This window comes from Oncorhynchus keta, chromosome 35 (genome assembly GCF_023373465.1).
Source record: "Oncorhynchus keta strain PuntledgeMale-10-30-2019 chromosome 35, Oket_V2, whole genome shotgun sequence".
In the NCBI taxonomy this organism is placed as follows: domain Eukaryota; kingdom Metazoa; phylum Chordata; class Actinopteri; order Salmoniformes; family Salmonidae; genus Oncorhynchus; species Oncorhynchus keta.
This window is the reverse complement of record NC_068455.1, coordinates 44826742-44846691: the sequence shown is the minus strand read 5'-3', so window position 1 is coordinate 44846691 and position 19950 is coordinate 44826742. Positions and strand designations below refer to the sequence as shown.

The 19950-nt window shown below is 40.6% G+C and overlaps 1 protein-coding gene across 1 annotated transcript in view; it reads left to right on the top strand.

The window, feature by feature from the left end:
- The window catches only part of si:ch211-266g18.6 (synaptotagmin-like protein 2), a 49155-nt gene that overhangs the window by 15803 nt on the left and 13402 nt on the right, over window positions 1-19950 (top strand). Inside the window, exons 7-10 of the mRNA XM_035752745.2 lie at window positions 6233-6294; window positions 6610-6714; window positions 7669-7841; window positions 8852-8957. Coding sequence (XP_035608638.1) covers window positions 6233-6294; window positions 6610-6714; window positions 7669-7841; window positions 8852-8957 — 446 coding nt within the window. The remainder of the gene's footprint in view (window positions 1-6232; window positions 6295-6609; window positions 6715-7668; window positions 7842-8851; window positions 8958-19950) is intronic.

Below are 19950 nucleotides of genomic sequence, written 5' to 3'. Positions count from 1 at the left end.
GTGTTCAAACTTTTGACTGGTACTGTATGTATGTATGTATATATATGTGTATGTATGTGTGTGTGTGTATATATGTATATATGTATATATGTATATATATATGTATGTATATATGTATATATGTATACATATATATGTATATGTATATAAGTATACATATATATGTATGTATATATGTATATATATATATATGTGTGTATGTGTATATGTGGATATATACATATATATATATATACATACACACACACACAGTACATTCGGAATGTGTTCAGATCCCTTCCTTTTTTCCACATTTTGTTACATTACAGCCTTATTCTAAAATTGATTAAATGAAACAATTTCCTCATCAATCTACACACAATACCCCATAATGACAAAGCAAAAACAGGTTTTTAGAAATGTTTGCAAATCTATTAAAATTAAAAACAGAAATACCTTATTTACGTAAGTATTCAGACCATTTGCGATGAGACTCGAAATTGAGCTGGGGTGCATCCTGTTTCCATTGATCATCCATGAGATGTTTCTACAACTTGATTGGAGTCCACCTGTGGTAAATTCAATTAATTGGACATGATTTGGAAAGGCACATACCTTTCTGTATAAGTTCCCACAGTTGAAAGTGCATGACAAATCAAAAACCAAGCCATTAGGTCGAAGGAATAGTTCGTAGGGCTCCGAGGCAGGATTGTGTCGAGGCACAGATCTGGGGAAGGGTACCAACAAATGCTGTGGGGATGTTTTTCAGCGACAGGGACTGGGAGACTAGTCAGGATCGAGGGAAAGATGAACGGAGCAAAGTACAATCAATCACATTTATTTATAAAGCCCTTTTTACATCAGCAGACATCACAAAGTGCAATACCGAAAACCAGCCTAAAACCTCAAACAGCAAGCATTGCAGATGTAGAAGCACGGTGGCTGGGAAAATGTCCCTAGAAAGGCAGGAACTTGGGAAGAAACCTAGAGAGGAATGAGGCTCATTGGCCAGTCCTCTTCTTTCTGTGCCAGGTAGAGATTATAATAGTACATGGCCATTTAAAGCCAGATTGTTCTTCAAGATGTTCAAACATTCATAGATGACCAGCAGGGTCAAATAATAATCACAGTGGTTGTAGATGGTGCAACAGGTCAGTCAGTACCTGAGGAGTAAATGTTAGTTGGCTTTTCATATCTGAGCATTCAGAGGTTGAGAAAGCAGGAGCGGTAGAGAGCGAGATTCGAAAACAGCAAGTCCGGGACAAGGAAGCACGTTGGTGAACAGATCAGGGTTCCCTAGAAGCAGGCAGAACAGTTGAAACTGGAGCAGCAGCACCAGGTGGACTGGGGACAGCCAGGAGTCATAAGGCCAGGTAGTCCTGAGGCATGATCCTAGGGCGTTGGTCCTTTGAGAGGGAGAGAGAGAATTAGAAGGAACAAACTTAAATTCATACAGGACATCAGATACACCAGATATAACAAACTGACCCTAGCCCCCCGGCACATAGAATATTGCAGCATAGATATTGGAGACTGAGACGGGTGGGTCAGGGGACACTGGAGCCTGGTCCGATGATACCCTCACAGGCAGGATATAGCCCCCACCCACTTTGCCAAAGCACAGCCCCCACACCACTAGAGGGATATCAACAGACCACCAACCTACTACCCTGAGACAAGGCTGAATACACCCCACAAAGTTCTCCTCCACCGCACGAGCCCGGGTGGCGGAAACCCAGACAGGATGATCACGTCTGTGACTCAACCCACTCAAGTGACTCACCCCTCAGAGGGACGGCATGGAAGAACACTAGTAAGCCAGTCACTAGTCACTGGGTCAGAGGCAAAGAATCCCAGTGGAGAAAGGGGAGCCGGCCAGGCAGAGACGGCAAGGGCAGTTTGTCGCTCCAGTGCCTTGCTGTTCACCTTCGCACCCCTGGGCCTGACTACACTCAATCATAGGACCTACAGAAGAGATGAGTCTTCAGTAAAGACTTAAAGATTGAGACCGAGTCTGCATCTCTCACATGGATAGGCAGATCATTCCATAAAAATGGAGCTCTATAGGAGAAAGCCCTGCCTCCAGCTGTATAAATTCTAGGGACAATAAGGAGGCCTGCAGCCGATTCTAGCAGCCGTGTTTAGCGCTAACTGAAGTTATTTAGTGCTTTATCCGGTAGCCGGAGAGTAGAGCATTGCAGTCGTCTAATCTAGAAGTGACAAAAACATTGATTAGCTTTTCTGCATAATTTCTGGACAAAAAGTAAATGATTTTTGAAATGTCACAAAGATGGAAAAAAGCTATCATTGAAATATTCTTGATTTGTTCATCAAAGGAGAAATCAGGGTGCACAGTTTTATTTGAGATGACTGTACAACCATCAAGATTAATTGTCAGATCCAACAGCAGATCTCTTTGTTTATTGGAACCTAAAACTAGCATCTCTGTTTTTTCCGAGTTTAAAAGTAAAACATTTGCCTCTGTCCACTTCCTTATGTTTGAAAAACAGGTTTCCAGGGTAGGCAATTTTGGGGCTTCATCATGTTTCATCGAAACGTATGGCTGTGTGTCATCCGCATAGCCGTGAAAGTTGACATTGTGTTTCCGAATGACATCACCGAGAGGTAGAATATATAGTGAAAACAATAGTGGTACTAAAATGGAACCTTGAGGGATGGCGAAACTAACAAATGCATTTGGCAGAGTGCTGTCTGAGTGCTATGATGGGCTCTAAAAGCAAACTGAAGCATTTCGATGTATTATTTGTCTTCAGGAAGGCAGTGAGTTCCCGAGTAACAGCTTTTTCAACCGTTTTTGAGAGGTATGAGAAATTCAATATTGGCCAATAGTTTTAAACAAAGATTCCGGGTCAAGGTTAGGCTTTTTCAAGAGAGGCTTTATTACTGCCACTTTTAGTGAGTTTGGTACACATCCGGAGGATAGGGAGCCATTTATTATGTTCAACATAGGAGGTCCAAGCACAGGCAGTAGCTCTTTCAGTAGTTTAGTTAGAATGGGGTCCAGTATACAGCTTGAAGGTTTAGAGGCCATGACTATTTTCATGAATGTGTCAAGAGAGACAGGATCAAAAATGTTGAGTGCCTCTATTGATCCTAGGTCCTGGCAGTTCTGTGTAGTCTCAGGACATCTGAGCTTTGGAGAAATACGCAGATTCAAAGTGGTGTCTGTAATTTGCTTTCTGATGATCATGATCTTTTCATCAAAGAATTTCATGAATTTATCACTGCTGAAGTGAAAGCTATCCTCTCTTGTTGAATGCTGCTTCTTAGTTCTTATGCTACATTTGAGTTCTTATTCTCCTCAATTAGTTTGGAAAAATAGGATGATCGAGCAGCACTGAGGGCTCTTCGATATTGCACGGTACAGTCTTTCCAAGCCAGTCGGAAAACTTCTAGTTTGGTGGAGCACCATTTCCGTTCCAATTTTCGGGAAGCTTGCTTCAGGGCTCAGGTATTTTCTGTAAACCAGGGAGCAAATTTCTTGTGACAAATGTTTTTTTATTTTAAGGGTGTGACTGCATCTAGGGTATTATGCAAGGTTAAATTAAGATCCTCAGTTAGGAGGTTAACCGACTTTTGTACTCCGACTTCCTTGGGTAGGTGGAGGGAGTCTGGATGGACATCTAGGAATCTTTGGGTTGTTCAAGAATTTATAGCACCACTTTTGATTATCCTTGGTTGGGGTCTGAGCAGATTATTTGTTGCCATTGCAAACATAATAAAATGGTGGTCCGATAGTCCAGGATTATGAGGAAAAAACATTTATTCCATGGGACAAAACTAGGTCCAGAGTATGACTGTGGCAATGCGTAGGTCCGGAAACACGTTGGACAAAACGCATTAAGTTGATGATGGCCATGAAAGCTTTTGAAATGGGTCTGTGGACTTTTTCATGTAAATATTAGTCACCAAAAATGTGAATATCTGCCATGACTTCAAGGTCCAATAGTAATTCAGGAAACTCACTGAGGAATGCTGTATAAGGCACAGGAGGCCTGTAAAGAGTAGCTATAGAAAGTGATTGAATAGGCTGCATAGATTTCATGAGTTTTTTTAAGCTTTATTTAACTAGGCAAGTCAGTTAAGAAACCATTCTTATTTTCAATCACAGCCTAGGAACAGTGGGTTAACTTCCTTGCTCAGGGGCAGAACAACAGACTTTTACCTTGTCAGCTCAGGGATTCAATCTTGCCACCTTTCGGTTGCTAGTTCAACACTCGAGCCGACTAGAAGCTCAAAAGACGAAAATGCAGTATTACCCCCGCCTTTGCGGGATCCACAGGGATATGGTCACTAGTGTAACCAGGAGGAGAGGCCTCATTTAACACAGTCAATTCATCTGGCTTGAGCCATGTTTCAGTTAGGCCAATCACATCAAGATTATGGTCAGTGATTAGTTCATTGACTGCATTGGAATTGATTAAGTAACCATATTTTGAGATATGAGATATCGCAATCTCTTTCAATAATGACAGGAATGGAGGTCTTCGTTCCAGTGAGATTACTAAGGCGAACACCGCCATGTTTTGTTTTGCTCAACCTAGATTGAGGCACAGACACGGTCCCGATGGGGATAGCTGAGCTGACTACACTGACTGTGCTGGTGGCAGACTCCACTCTCCACTCACAATCTCATTGTGAAGCTAGAGGAGTTAGAGCCCTGTCTATGTTCATAGATGATAAGATGAGAGCACCCCTCCAGCTAGGATGGAGTCCATCACTCCTCAGCAGGCCAGGCTTGGTCCTTTTTATGGGTGAGTCCCAGAAAGAGGGAGGGGCAGAAAACAATATTCAACCAGCGATTGAGTTGTGAGTGTCAGCTGTAGAGCTCATCACTTCCCTTAAGAGACAATTATTCAATGCTGACACATCTTTGTAGCTGATTTACACACTGAAGCTATGTTGAGCTTGGTGACCTCTAACTGTTTCATCCTAACATTGGTGCCGACGTGGTAAAACACTATCCCTATACTCTCTACATTCGCCAGTTTTAGCCTTAGCCAGCACCATCTTCAGATTAGGTTTTATGTTTGATAGCTCTGCCCCCTGGTAGACAGTGTATGATCGCTGGATAATTATTTTTAAGTCTAATACTCGTTGCTTAACGGGGAGAACCAGTTGAAAGTTTCTGTCGGCTGAATGAGCGACACCTGTTGAGTGTGCCAACAACATTTATTTCCAGGAGCCTTGAGAAAATTGTCCAGCTGCGAGAACTGTGAGGGGGGGGGGGGGTTATACTACTATCTGTACTTACTGGTGGCACACATGTTGTTTCATCCTTTCCTACACTTAAATTGTCCTTGCCTAACGATTGCATCTGAAGCTGTGCTTGCAACACACCTATCCTCACCATAATGCGATAGTTCTCCTGTATAGTATGAGTACAGTGACTGCAATTAGATGGCATAGTGTTAATGTTACTACTTAGCTTCTGCCGATGGAGGTCCTGTAGAACCATGTCCAGATAAAGCGTCCGGGGTGAAAAAGTTGAGTGAAAAAACTAAGACTTTGGTAAATGTATTAAAAGTAAAAACTGAAAAGTCTGGATGACAGCCAAGTAGCAACAAACAGAACAACAGCACTGAGACGAGTCCGGAAGTTGAGGACCTTGATGAAAATCTGCTCCAGACCTCAAACTGGGGTGAAGGTTCACCTTCCAACAGGTCAACGACCCTAAGCACACTGCCAAGACAACACATTAGTGGCTTTGGGACAAGTCTCTGAATGTCCTTGAGTGGTCCAGCCAGAGCCCGGGACTTGAACACGTTCAAACATCTCTGGAGAGACCTGAAAATAGCTGTGCAGCGACGCTCCCCATCCAACCTGACAGAGCTTGAGAGGATCTGCAGAGAAGAATGGGAAAAACTCCCCAAATACAGGTGTGCAAAGCTTGTAGCGTCATACCCAAGATGACTCGAGGCCAAAGGTTCTTCAACAAAGTACTGAATAAAGGGTCTGCATGGTTATGTAAATGTGATTTTTACGTTTTTTTACATTATTTATACATTTGCAATAATTTCTAAAACTGTTTTTGCTTTGTCATTATGGGGTATTGTGTGTAGATTGATGAGATAACAAAATATGGAAAAAGTCAAGGGGTCTGAATACTTTCCGAATGTACTGAATCTGACTCTTCGCATCTGCAGATGTTTTCAATCAAGGAAGTTCACATGCCAATTGAGGAAACCAAATGACAAACGGTTGGTTTTTTTGTGTTTTTTTTCTGGCTTAGAGCACCCAGCTACGTCTCAGGAACCCCCTTCAGTGGATGTTACACCTATGAACACCTGGGAGGTTATACATTAAAATACATTTTCAACAAAACAGATTAATAAATGCATTTTTAGACTGTTTATGTCCATATTCTGAATAATGGCTTTCACTTGTGGGAGTTTAGTAGTACTGACATATAAACAACCAGAAAGATGGATGTTTTCACTCTTTAAAACATGCACGCACACACTCTGATGCCTTTCATTCATGTCCATTAAATTGTCTAAATACATGAAATGTTGCACTTTTGAAAAAATATTATCACATACATGCACACACCGGTTGATGGATTTTATTTCCTTCCTTGATTTTTACTCGAACTCTGACCCTCTTCAGGATGAGGGTCTGGACTCAGATGATGACTGCAGCTCTGTCTCCAGCTATGGGTCTGACTTCTCTGCAAGAAGAGGTTATGGCTCCATTGCTTTGGGCCTCACTGGGGTAGGACCATTTTATGGACAGCTACCATTTTCAACAACATATTGTAGTCGTTTTGGAAGATATGGCTTGAATAGCAAGATATTAGCTGTCCCGTGAAATATTTGTTAGAAAAAATATTAAATTTTATTCATCTTTTTCCTTTCTCTGAACATCAAAGGTGATAATTGTGCAAAAATACAATCATACTGTATGCCTTTTCAAAATACTTGACACAGCTCTTGATTTTGCAGTTCATAATTGCATCATGTTTTAAACTATTGCAATGATTACTTAACCCCCCCCCCCCAAAAATGATTGTTTTATTTATACTTTTCCCCAAAAAGTTGTGAAATAGAGATAGTGGCTTAACCCTTTTTTTCAAATGCATACTCTTGATACCATTTGAAAGAGACAGTTTGCGGAAATGTGAAAAGAATGTAGGAGAACACATTAGATCTGGTAAAGATAACACAAAGACAAAAACATGCATTTTTCCCCTTCATCCTTGAAATGCAAGAGAAACGGTCACAATGTACTGTTCTAGGTTAGGCGCAATCTCGATTTTGGCCACTAGATCGCTGCAGTGCACCTGCAAAGTTCTGGACTGATTGCATTTTTGTTCAGAATGTTCTATCAAGACTGCCCAAATGCGCCTAATTGATTTATTAATACATTTTCAAGTTCATAATTGAGCACTCCCCTCAAACAATAGCATGGCATTCTTTCACCGTAATAGCTACTGTTAATTGGACAGTGCAGTTAGATAAACAAGAATTTAAGCTTTCTGTCCATATCACATATGTCTATGTACTGGGAAATGTTCTCGTTACTTATAACCGGGGGGGCATCGATCCTGTAGAGGTTAATATGGTTGTGTTTGGTAATCCTTCCATTTCCAAAATGACGCCTGAAGAACATGCTTTGTCTCCAAATGAGTAGCTTTGAAATGTCCTTCTCCTGTCCTCTTTTTGTCAGCGCACTGGCAGTCTTCTGAGTGTGTACAGTGAGGCGGGGGACTTTGGGAGTGTGACTGTCCAGGGGGCAGTAGAGTTCTCGCTAAGGTACAGAAATGCAGAGGAGCTGATCGTCACAGTGGAGCAGTGTCAGGACCTTGCCTACGCCAACCCTCGCAAGCAGCGCACTGACCCGTAATCTCAACACACCAGCATGCATGCACATAGACACAGAAATTCAGACCAATATTATAGTAGTTCAAACAGGTTTTTTAAAGATACACTATGCAGAAATCGTTCTGCCATTTCTTGGTTGCTAAAATTCTAATAGTTAGCCTAATTTCAATTTATGTGACCAAACAAGCAAGTATAGTGCAGAGAATTATTGTATCATCTAATCTGCTGTGAAATATATTTTTCATAACCCAATATATTGTATTTTCAGCAGGTTTGCACAAAACTTAAGACCCAAAAACGAGAAATAGTGCACAATAGAACAGATGTACGGCTTCTTAGACTTGCTTTCAATGAGAATGACATTGATCTATAATTTCTATATGAATTTGGTCAAGTCACCCAAAAAGTTACATATTGCATCTTTAATTGGGGTCTCCAGAACCTACAACAGGTTTAAAAAAATAAATGATCCAAAAATAAGTATTTAGTAGAGTATTAGATCAGTTTATGTTAAATATTTTTAAGGGGTTAGAATGGGAAAGGACCTTTAAACTATGGTCATTGCTGTGTAGAATACAAGATGACTCGTCTCTCATGGCATCAATACTATTAAGTAGTTCACTATTGTACAACTTGATGTTAGATTCTAACAGTTAGAAAGTAGTCTATGGGTCAGGAGAAACTGTAATCCAACTGTGAGACCCTACAAACTTCAGCTAACTTTAGCCACCACAACCTAACAATCAATGGAAGTTATGGGGGCATGTGAGACAAATCATCGTTTAAGTAACATCAAACCAAATATGGAGTTTATTTGATTTCGGGTGATTTTGACATTATCATTTTTTTACATGCTCACATGTCCCCATCACATCCATTGATTGTTAGCTTGTGGTGGCTGAAATTTGTAGTGGTTGTTTTAAAGAAAACGTGAGTTTATTTTAGCCCATAGTTCCTCACCCTGAAAGTAGTCTATCGTAAAATAGTGAACTACTCCTTTAACAGCATAACTCCTGTTTCCTGTGCAGATATGTGAAGACCTACCTCCACCCTGACAAATCCCGCCATAGCAAGAAGAAGACCTCCATCAAGAAACGCACAATTAACCCAGTGTTTGGTGGAGAGACACTGAAAGTAGGTTTTACCATGTTGTGAGTGCTTTCTATATATTTTATGAATTAATTTAGCATGAAAATGTACTTGGGAAAGGTACACATCTCTTAGCCTAGTCTTTGTTTATTTTTCACGCTAATACAATTACTTTATTTGCAACCAAATCTGAGTTTCCCCACCCAACGTGACTGACTGAAATACGCATGCGCATTTGGTGCAGAACCATATGTATGCGTGTGTACAGTGACATGAGAATATTCCCCATTGTTCTTGTTCACCCACACAAGAAGTGATCAGGACACGCAGGTTGAAATCTCAAAGCAAACTCTGAACCAATTCTATTAATTTGGGGACAGGTCAAAAAGCTTTTAACATTTATGGCACTTTAGCTAGGTAGCTTGCTGCTGCTAGTTAATTTGTCCTGGTATATAAACATTGTATGTTATTTTACCTGAAATGCACAAGGTCCTCTACTCCACAATTAATCCACAGATAAAACGGTAAACCAAATTTGTTTCTTGTCACCTCTCCTCCTTCCTTCGGAGTGGGGACGTCAGGCTCATCTTTCAATCACCCACGTGGGTATATATGCTCCTAAAAACCAATGAGGAGATGGGAGAGGTCGGACTTGCAGTGCGTCGAGCGTCACAAATAGAAACTATTTTTTATTTTAGCGCCTAGCCACTCAGACGCTCGCTGAGGCACGCGAGCGGTGTGGGTGCAATGATTGAATAACATGTATGTGTACATTTATTTTGCAACGCTTGCGCACATGTTAGGGTCCTGCATTTAGTTATTTTCTACCCCACATTTCCATCATCCCACCTCAAGGGGCCAATATAGCACCTTCTCACATTACGTGTGAAATAATTGTCACGTGTGTGTACCATAATCATTATCCAATTCGTCCAAAGTAAGATCCCATTATTAAGTTAACTGACTTCAAATTTAATGTTTGCTGACACTCACAGCTCTGTTTTCATCAGCAGCCTGCGCTTTAATGCACCAAAATATAAGCCTCAGAACATTATCAGCATAAATATTTAATTACGTATTGATTGCGTGTTTTAGAAAACTATTTTTAGGCATGATTAGTTTTTATTTTTATTTTTTATATTTTTTTTGACCCTACTTGTTCAAGTCCAACTTTTTCTGAATGAGTTGGGAGGCACATCTAGCTGAGTTTTTAACTCAATAAAATACTGTTTATTTTACTATGGCCCTTTTTCACTATGACCCTTCATCTCATATCAAATCACATTTTATTGGTCACATACACATTTATTATTATTAAAGTGCTTCTACACCTGCATTGCTTGCTGTTTGGGGTTTTAGGCTGGGTTTCTGTACAGCACTTTGAGATATCAGCTGATGTACGAAGGGCTATATAAATACATTTGATTTGATTTAGCAGATGTTATTACGGGTGCAGCAAAATGCTTGTGTTCTTTGCTCCAACAGTGCAGTAGTATCTAACAATTCACCACAATACACAGATCTAAAATTAAAAGAATGTATTTAAGAAATATATACATATTAGGACAAACAATGGTCGGAGTGGCATTGACTAAATACAGTAGAATAGAATACAGTATATACTGTACATATTACTTGAGTCAAGCAGTATGTAAACATTATTAAAGTGACTAGTGCTCCATTATTAAAGTGGCCAGTGATCCCATGTCATCTGATGAAGGCGCACATGGGCCTATTTATATCATGGATATGAATTCGGAGGGCAGAAATGATTAAATATTAAAGCATTAGACCTCTCACTAAAGGCATCAGTCATACAAAAGATACTAAAATCATCTTCAACCATCAGTGAGTTGATGGCTTGAATAGGCTCGCTGGGAATGGAATACCACGGTAGATGCTGTGTTTTCGGTTGATTGCCAGGCGGCATTGGCGGCGAGTCAGGCAGAGAGTGACCTGTTTAAATTATGTGAGAAAAAAAATATTCAATTTGATTTGGAATGGCAGGCCAGACAAAATTAAAAGGGCCTATTGTCTTACCCTATGTTCAAGAATGTCCTATTTCCCTTTATTCAGATTACAACCGCTCACTTTCGGTAATTTGAAAACAAAATAATCTCCAAAATATTGTTATTTTTTTAAACAAGGACTTGAAAATGGGATTGTAAACTCTGAAAACAACGTTTCCAGTCCGAGAATGAGAATGGTAAATGACTGTAATTAATCCATCCACCCATTATGGGCTATTAGCAGGACAATAGACTCTTGCCAAGGAGGAGGGTAAAGGGGGGAGAATTGTATCGTTACGGATGAATATTTTCAGGTGATAACAAACCAGTTCCATCGGGTTAAAATGAGGAAACCTACATGTAGAGATTAAAAAAATATTTGTTGCAATCGATTTCAGTAATCCACTCGTTCAACATGCAGACAAAGGAGTCAAAAAAGCTACCACTAAACTTCGTCCAAACAAGTCAAACAACGTTTCTATTTAATCCCTGGGTACTCTAAAATGTAAATAAACTATAATATTTCATATAGAAAGTAGTATGTTCAATAGGAAAGAAAAATTAGTAAGCAGGCGCTCTCTCCCTCGTGCACCGAAAGGCTGATATTGTTCGGGGCTCTTCTCACAAATACTCCAAATACTTGTTCGTTTTTCAAAAAACAAGCCTGAAACCTTGAATAAAGACTTGACATCTAGTGGAAGCCATAGGAATTGCAATCTGGAAGATAGATTTACATAGAAACAATAGGTTCCCATTATATGTTTCCTGTTGGGAGCTCCAAAAAAGGTTTTGCCTGCCATATCAATTATGTTATAGTCTCAGACATTATTTTAACAGTTTTAGAAACTTCAAAGTGTTTTCTATCCAATACTACCAATTATATGCATATCCTGATCAAATACTTATGTCATGCAATGAAATGCAAATGAATTACTTGAAAATCATGCAATGTGATTTTCTGGATTTTTACAGACCTCTACATGCTTTGTAAGAAGGAAAACCTGCAAAATCGGCAGTGTATCAAATACTTGTTCTCCCCACTGTAGATATTCCTTTTGTCCAGGTGGGAAAGGGCAGTGTGGAGTGCAATAGAGATTGCATCATCTGTGGATCTGTTGGGGCGGTATGCAAATTGGTGTGGGTCTAGGTTTTCTGGGATAATGGTGTTGTGAGCCATGACCAGCCTTTCAAAGTACTTCATGGCGACAGATGTGCGTGCTACAGGTCGGAAGTCATTTAGGCAGTTTACCTTAGTGTTCTTGGGCACAGGGACTATGGGGGTCTGCTTGAAACATGTTGGTATTACAGACTCGGATAGGGAGAGTTTGAAAGTGTCAGTGAAGACACTTGCCAGTTGGTCAGTTCATGCTCGGAGTACACATCCTGGTAATCCGTCTGGCCCTGCAACCTTGTGAATGTTGACCTGTTTAAATGTCTTACTCACATTGGCTGTGGAGAGCGTGATCACAGAGTTGTCTGGAACAGCTGGTGCTCTCATGCATTTTTCAGTGTTGCTTGCCTCGTATCACTGGGCAGCTCTCAGTTGTGCTTCCCTTTGAAGTCTGTAATAGTTTGCAAACCCTGCCACATCCAAAGAGCATCGGAGCCGGTGTAGTATGATTCGATCTTAGTCCTGTATTGACGCTTTGCCTGTTTGATGATTGTCGGAGGTCATAGCAGGATTTTTTATAAGCTTCCGGGTTTGAGTCCCGCTCCTTGAAAGTGGCAGCTCTACCCTTTAGCTCGGTGTGGATGTTGCCTGCAATCCATGGCTTCTGGTTGAGGTATGTACATACAGTCACTGTGGGGACGACATCATCGATGCACTTATTGATGAAGCCAGTGACTGATGTGGTGTACTCCTCAATGTCATTGGAAGAATATCGGAACATATTTTAGTCTGTGCTAGCAGTAAAGGTGGTCTTTAGATGTTTTCCCTCTGGTTGCACATTTAACATGCTGATAGTAATGAGGTAAAACAGATTTAAGTTTCCCTGCATTGATTACATTTTTTATTTATTTGACCTTTATTTAACCAGGAAGGGCTCATTGAGATTTAAAATATATTTTTCAAGAGCATCCTGGCCAAGATAGGCAGCACCAAGTCATTACAAAAATTACAGACAAACAACATGAAAAACTGCAATTAATCTAGTAAAAACCATAGAGTTCACAAGAGTATAATAAAATCAAAAACAGCAAATTAAAAACATTGACCGGTCAGGGAATCAGTCTCAAGATCATTCATCAGTGACTTAAAAATACCAATCGGGACAAGTTCTTCCAGTATTTTGTAAGGCGTTCCAAGACGATGGCGCAGAGTACATAAAAGCCCTTTTACCAAATTCAGTTCGGACATTTGGAACAGTTAGCAGGATAAAGTCCAGCGAAAGAAGAGAGTACCCACCACACTTCTGAACAATAAAAATGCCCAAATAAAAAGGTAGTAAACCCAAATTGGCTTTGTAAATAAAAGTATACCAGTGCCTGAGAAGGCCAGCCAACCTTGGTATACAAAGTGCAGTGGTGCGTAATGGTTTTGCTTAAAATAAATCTCCAAGTACCATGGTAAAGGGTGTCAATTGATCTCAAACACTTAGCAGAAGCATTCATATATAAAATATCCCCAGAGTCATAAATGTAGCTGATACTAGCCTCCTTCTGGCTTCAAAAGAAAAACAGGCCTTATTCCTAAAATAATATCCCAATTTAACTTAATTGTTTTTGTAAATTGTTGAATATGCAAATTTAAGAGAGGCCATCATCAATTTAAATTCCAAGATATTTATGAGGTTACAACCTCAATCTCTTTGCCCTGACAGCTAGTAATAGGTGAAAGATGTTTTAATGTCTCCGGCCGCTAGAAGCGCCACCTCTGGATGAGCGTTTTCTGGTTTGCTTATGGCGGTATGCAGCTCATTGAGTGCTGTCTTAGTGCCAGCATCTGTCTGTGGTGGTATGTAGGCAGCTCTGAAAAATACAGATAAACTCTCTAGGTACAGTGGCTTGCAAAGGTATTCACCCGCCTTGGCATTTTTCCTATTTTGTTGCCTTACAACCTGGAATTACAATAGATGTTTTGGAGCGTTTGTATCATTTGATTTACACAACAGCTCCAGAAATACTCATCATAAACTTTGACGAAAGATACATGTTTTACATATAATTAAAGATACACTGTCATTTTGAAACAAGAAATAAGACAAAAAAAACTGAACTTGAGCATGCATAACTAATCACCCTGCCAAAGGCAATACTTTGTAGAGCCTTTGGCAGCAATTACAGCTGCAAGTCTCTATAAGCTTGGTACATCTAGCCACTGGGATTTTTGCTGGATTGAGGTCTGGGCATTGACTAGGCAATTCCAAGACATTTAAATGTTTCCCCTTAAACCACTCACGTGTTGCTTACTGCTAGTATGCCTAGGGTCGTTGTCCTGCTGGAAGGTGAACCTCTGTCTCAGTCTCAAATTTCTGGAAGACTGAAACAGGTTTCCCTCAAGAAGTTCCCTGTATTTGGTGCCATCCATTATTCCTTCAATTCTGACCAGTTTCCCGGTCCCTGCCAATGAAAAACATCCCCACAGCATGATGCTGTCACCATGCTTCACTGCGGGGATGATGTTCTGGGGTGATGAGAGGTTTGCACTTGGCGACCTGGTGAGAGTGCACTGTGCACGGCCTGCCACAGGAGACGCAAGTGCGCGATGAGACAAGGATATCCCTACCGGCCAAGCCCTCCCTAAACCGGACGGCGCTATGTTGATTGTGCGTTGCCCCATGGACGATATCTGCTACAGAGCTTGGGGGCAAACCCAGAGTCTCTGGTGGCACAGCTAGCGCTGCGATGCAGTGCCCTAGACCACTACGCCACCCGGTAGGCCCCCTCCCACATGCCTTTTGACAAACACCAAATGTGTTTGCTTATTTTTTTCTTTAAGCAATGGCTTTTTTCTGGCCACTCTTCCATAAAGTCCAGCTCTGTGGTCCAGCTCTTGTTAAAACATATCTAGGGTAGGGGGCACTATTTTTTTTACCTTCGAATGAAAAGCGTGCCCAAAGTAAACTGCATGCTACTCAGGCCCAGAGGCTAGGATATGCATATAATTTGGTAGATTTGAATAGAAAACACTCTAAAGTTTCAAACTGTTAAAATAATGTCTGTTGGTATAACAGAACTGATTTGGCAATCGAAAACCTGAGATTTTTCTGATGAATTCTGATGAATGCTTTTACAGTATCCATTGACTTAAGACTCAAATTGCACTTTGCTTCCACTAGATGTCAACAGTCTTTAGAAATAGTTTCAGGCTTGTATTCTGAAAAATGAGGGAGTAAGAGCACTCTGAATGAGTGGACACCGTAGTGGCCCAGAGATTTTTCATGCGCGAGGCCTTTCTTGTTTACTTTTTATATTGACAATGTTATTGTCCGGTTGAAATATTATTGCTTTTTTTAGGCTAAAAACAACCTGAGGATTGATTATAAACATCGTTTGACATGTTTCTACGAACTTTACGGATACTGTTTGGATTTTTCGTCTGCCTGTTCTGACTGCGTTTGAGCCTGTGGGTTACTAAACAAAACGGATACTATTTGGATATTAACAGTGACTTTAACGAACAAAGCCGACATTTATTAAGTAAATGGGAGTCTTGTGAGTGCACCGATATGAAGATCATCAAAGGTAAGTGATTAATTTTATCACTATTTCTGAATTGTGTAACTCTTTGGCTGGTTACTGTTTTTAATGATTTGTCTGCTGGGTGCTGTTCTCAGATAATCACATGGTATGCTTTTGCCATCAAGCCTTTTTGAAATTTGATACCGTGGTTGGATTAACAAGAAGTGCATCTTTAAACCGATGTATAACAGTTGTATGTTTTATGAATTTTTATAATGAGTATTTCAGGTTTTGAATTTGGCGCCCTGCAATTTCACTGGATGTTGGCCAGGTGGGACGCTACCGTCCCAAGTCCCGTAGAGAGGTTAAACAAACTACAGTTTTGGCAAGTCGGTTAGGACATCTACTTTGTGCATGACACAAGTAATTTTTCCAACAATTGTTTACAAACAGATTATTTCATTTGTAACTCATTGTATCACAATTCCAGTGGGTCAGACGTATACATACACTAAGTTGACTGTGCCTTTAAACAGCTTGGAAAATTCCAGAAAATTATGTCATGCTTTAGAAGCTTCTGATAGGCTAATTGGCATGATTTGAGTCAATTGGAGGTTTACCTGTGGATGTATTTCAAGGCCTACCTTCAAACTCAGTGCCTCTTTGCTTGACATAATGGGAAAATCAAAAGAAATCAGCCAAGACCTCTGAAAAATAATTGTAGACCTCCACAAGTCTGGTTCATTCTTGGGAGCAATTTCCAAATACTGAAGGTACCACGTTCATCTGTACAAACAATAGTACGCAAGTATAAACACCATGGGACCACACAGCCGTCATACCGCTCAGGAATTGTGTGACCTAGCGTTAGTGTGCGTATGCATGTGTCTGTACCTGTGTTTGTGTTTCTCTGAACAGTCCTCGCTGTTTCATAAGGTGTATTATTATCTGTGTTTAATTTCATATCTAGAGCATTCCTACTTAGTGTGTTTTGTTTAGGGCACCATCCTAAGTTGATAACTACATGATAAGTCTACAAGCTGTAAGGCACTAGCTTCGGACAGTCTACAGGGATGGCTTATTGACCTCTTGGGAGAAACTGGTGAGTACGTGAGTACGGTAGCTGTAGAGTTTTGACTCATCATGAGTATGGGCTAGTACTTTGTGTCTTGGGACCCCCCATCAGTGGATGGTGTTGGTGTCCGAGGACATCTTTTTATTTTCTGTGTTTGGTTGGTCAGGGTGTGACTCGGGTGGGAGACTTGGGTATTCTGTGTTTCTATGTTTTGGCCGGGTATGGTTCTCAATCAGGGATAGCTGTCTATCGTTGTCTCTGATTGGGAATCATACTTAGGTAGCCTTTTTTCCTTTTGGATTTTGTGGGTAGTTGTCTTTGTTAGTGGCCTGTATAGCCCTAGTAAGCTTCACGTTCGTTTTTGTTGTTTCTTGTTTTGTTGTCGACATTTATAATAAAGAGAAATGTACGCCTACCACGCTGCACCTTGGTCCGGTCATTTCCACGATTTTGATGGCGATCGTGACAATGTCGAACCCTTTGCACGAGTTGTTAGCAGCCGCATTGGTAGTAGATTGGCTGTAACCTTTCAACCAAATCTCCCGGTGTTTGTGCTTTAAAATGCTCAGTGGTGGTCGAGGCTTGTCAGTCACCACAGCGTACGCATGTGTCAACCATTCCAGTACCTGCGAACTGAGACTAGGATATCTGTCTGTAATATCACATAGTGTTTCACCAGTGAGGTTCATCGGGTCAGTTGCGGGACTGATGCTGTTAGTTTCATTTTGAGGGGTTTCAGTCCACTTTAAAGAGAAAAATGTATCATCGGAAGCAGAGTACACTCTGCACGTCGATGCTTTTATTCCTGAGACGGCCGAAGTCTTGCGGAAGTTTCCGACGTACAAGAGAAGTTAATCTCAGCTACAGCATCGGACGACTCCAAGGAGATGGGAAGTTGCTCATTCACAGAGACTGCTGGCTCGAAATCATGAAAAGAATGGTCAATCAGGTTTGCCGATTGAATGTGACGAGATATTGTAATATGTCCTGAGGTCAGATTCTGCACCAAGAGGTTTCGAAATGTCTTTTTCCCAAGGGGTGCTGTTGATGACTTCGTTGCACCTAGCATTAGGAGAAGACAGTGTGGTCAGTGGAGACGGTACTGTGACCTGTGACCATACTTGGTTGGTTTCCTTTCCATTAGTGGGAGTAAACAATCCAAGTCTGCTCCGAGTAGCAGGGGTTCAAATTCGAGGCTGGTAACATACACAGGGTGAACAAGCGATATGTCCTGGAAGTGTAGTTTCAGCATGAGTCTCAATGTGAGAGGTGAGGTAGTCTGAATGAAACCTCAGTGTAGTTTCGCATCCTTCCCTTTTTAACCAATGTTTAGTTGGCTTCAAAGACCTTTTTCATTGAACAATGTTTGAGAGATGAGGGACACTGTCGAGCCTGAATCAATTAGCGCAGGAGGTTAAGCAGTCCTCCAGGACGGTTTCCAGGTACGGCCTGTCTGAGTTGCTTTGAGTGGTCATATTCCCCACAAGCTGGAGTGGTCGTTCGCAACGACGTGATGTCATTTCTGTTCAAGGTGAAAAAACAGATTTCCTGATCAGGTTTTGAGTAGAATTGGCTTTTTTTGACCTTTTTCTTCACAACCCTGGTATCAGAGTCTATAGACAAAGCATGTGGGCTTGTTCCTTGACCTAGCAGGCCCTGGACAGGGTCTTGAGTGAGAGCGGAAGTAATTTGATTTTTAACCTTTAACCTGACGCGCGCTCCCGACAGAATTACCTCGCGTTCCAGTGTTTTTTTTGAAGACAAAGGAATTCTCCGGTTGGAACATTATTGATGTTTTATGTTAAAAACATCCTAACGATTGATTCCATACATCGTTTGACATGTTTCTAAAGGACTGTAACGGAACTTTTTGAGTTTTTGTCTGGATGAAGTGCCTGCGCCTCATGAAGCTGGATTACTGGGCTGAACACGCTAACAACAAGTGGTTATTTGGACATAAATGATGGAACTTTATGTAACAAATCAGTCATTTATTGTCAAACTGGGATTCCTGGGAGTTCCTTCTGATGATCATCAAAGGTAAGTGAATATTTCTGGTGTTGTTTCTAACTTTGTTGATTCCAAAATGGCGGATATTCCTCTGGCTGTTTTTGACTCTGAACGCCATTCCCAGATTATGCTTTTTGAAATCTGACACAGCGGTTGCATTAAGGAGAAGTCTATCTTTAATTCTGTGAATAACACTAGTATCTTTTATCAATGTTTATTATGAGTATTGCTGCAAAATCACCGGATGTTTTGGAATCAAAACATTACTGCACGTAAGGCGCCAATGTAAACTGAGATTTTTGCATATAAATATGTACATTATCGAACAAAAATATATTTCTGCTTTTTGTGACTCCTATCTTTGGCTGGAAAAATGGCTGTATTTTTTCGACTTGGAGGTGATCTAACATATGTTGTGCTTTAGCTGTAAAGCATTTTTTAAATCGGACACGATGGGTAGATTAACAAGATGTTTATTTTTCATTTGCTGTATTGGACTTGTTAAAGAGAAAGAGAAGCAACCCTTGCATACATTTGGGAGCTACACTCACAATAACCCTAATACCTTGCCCCGAACTGCCGCTCTTTTGGGTAACAAGTAATATATGTATTTACATGTTTAAGGTCTTTGTCAGGTAACTTTATGAAAAATATAGATCAACTCTCATGAGATACTTTACCTCAGGCAAGCAAAACCTCAATACTTTTTTAATATCAGATTTCACACACCAGCTGTTATTGACAAATAGACAAAGACCACTATCCCTTGTCTTACTGGAGGTGGCTGTTCTGTCTTGCCGATGCACGGAAAAACCAGCCAACAGTATATTTTCTATGTCGTCGTTCAGCCACGACCCGGTGAAACATAAGATATTACAGTTTCTAATGTCCCGTTAATAGGATAGTCTCGAGCTCATGCAGATTATTCTAAAATTATTGCATGCTGGCCAATAGGATGGATGGTAGAGGCGGGTTATCGACTTGCCGACAGATTCTCACAAGACATCTGGATCTGTGTACCCTGTTTCAGGTCTCTTCTTCCTGTGAATGACGTGGGGTTTGGGCCTGGTCCGGTATCAGCAGTAAATCCTTTGCGTCTTTTTTGGTCTATCACATCTGAAAATGTTGTTGTCCGCAATGTCCTTATCCATAATCAAATTATTCATCCAGGTCTGTGAGATAACCAGAATGTAAATAGCTAATCAAAACCACTAGATGGCAGTAGATTAATATAGTGTGACCAGCATATTCCTATCATTGCTGTTGCCATCTAAACTCAGTCAAAAAAGAAATGTCCTTTCACTGTCAACTGCGTTTATTT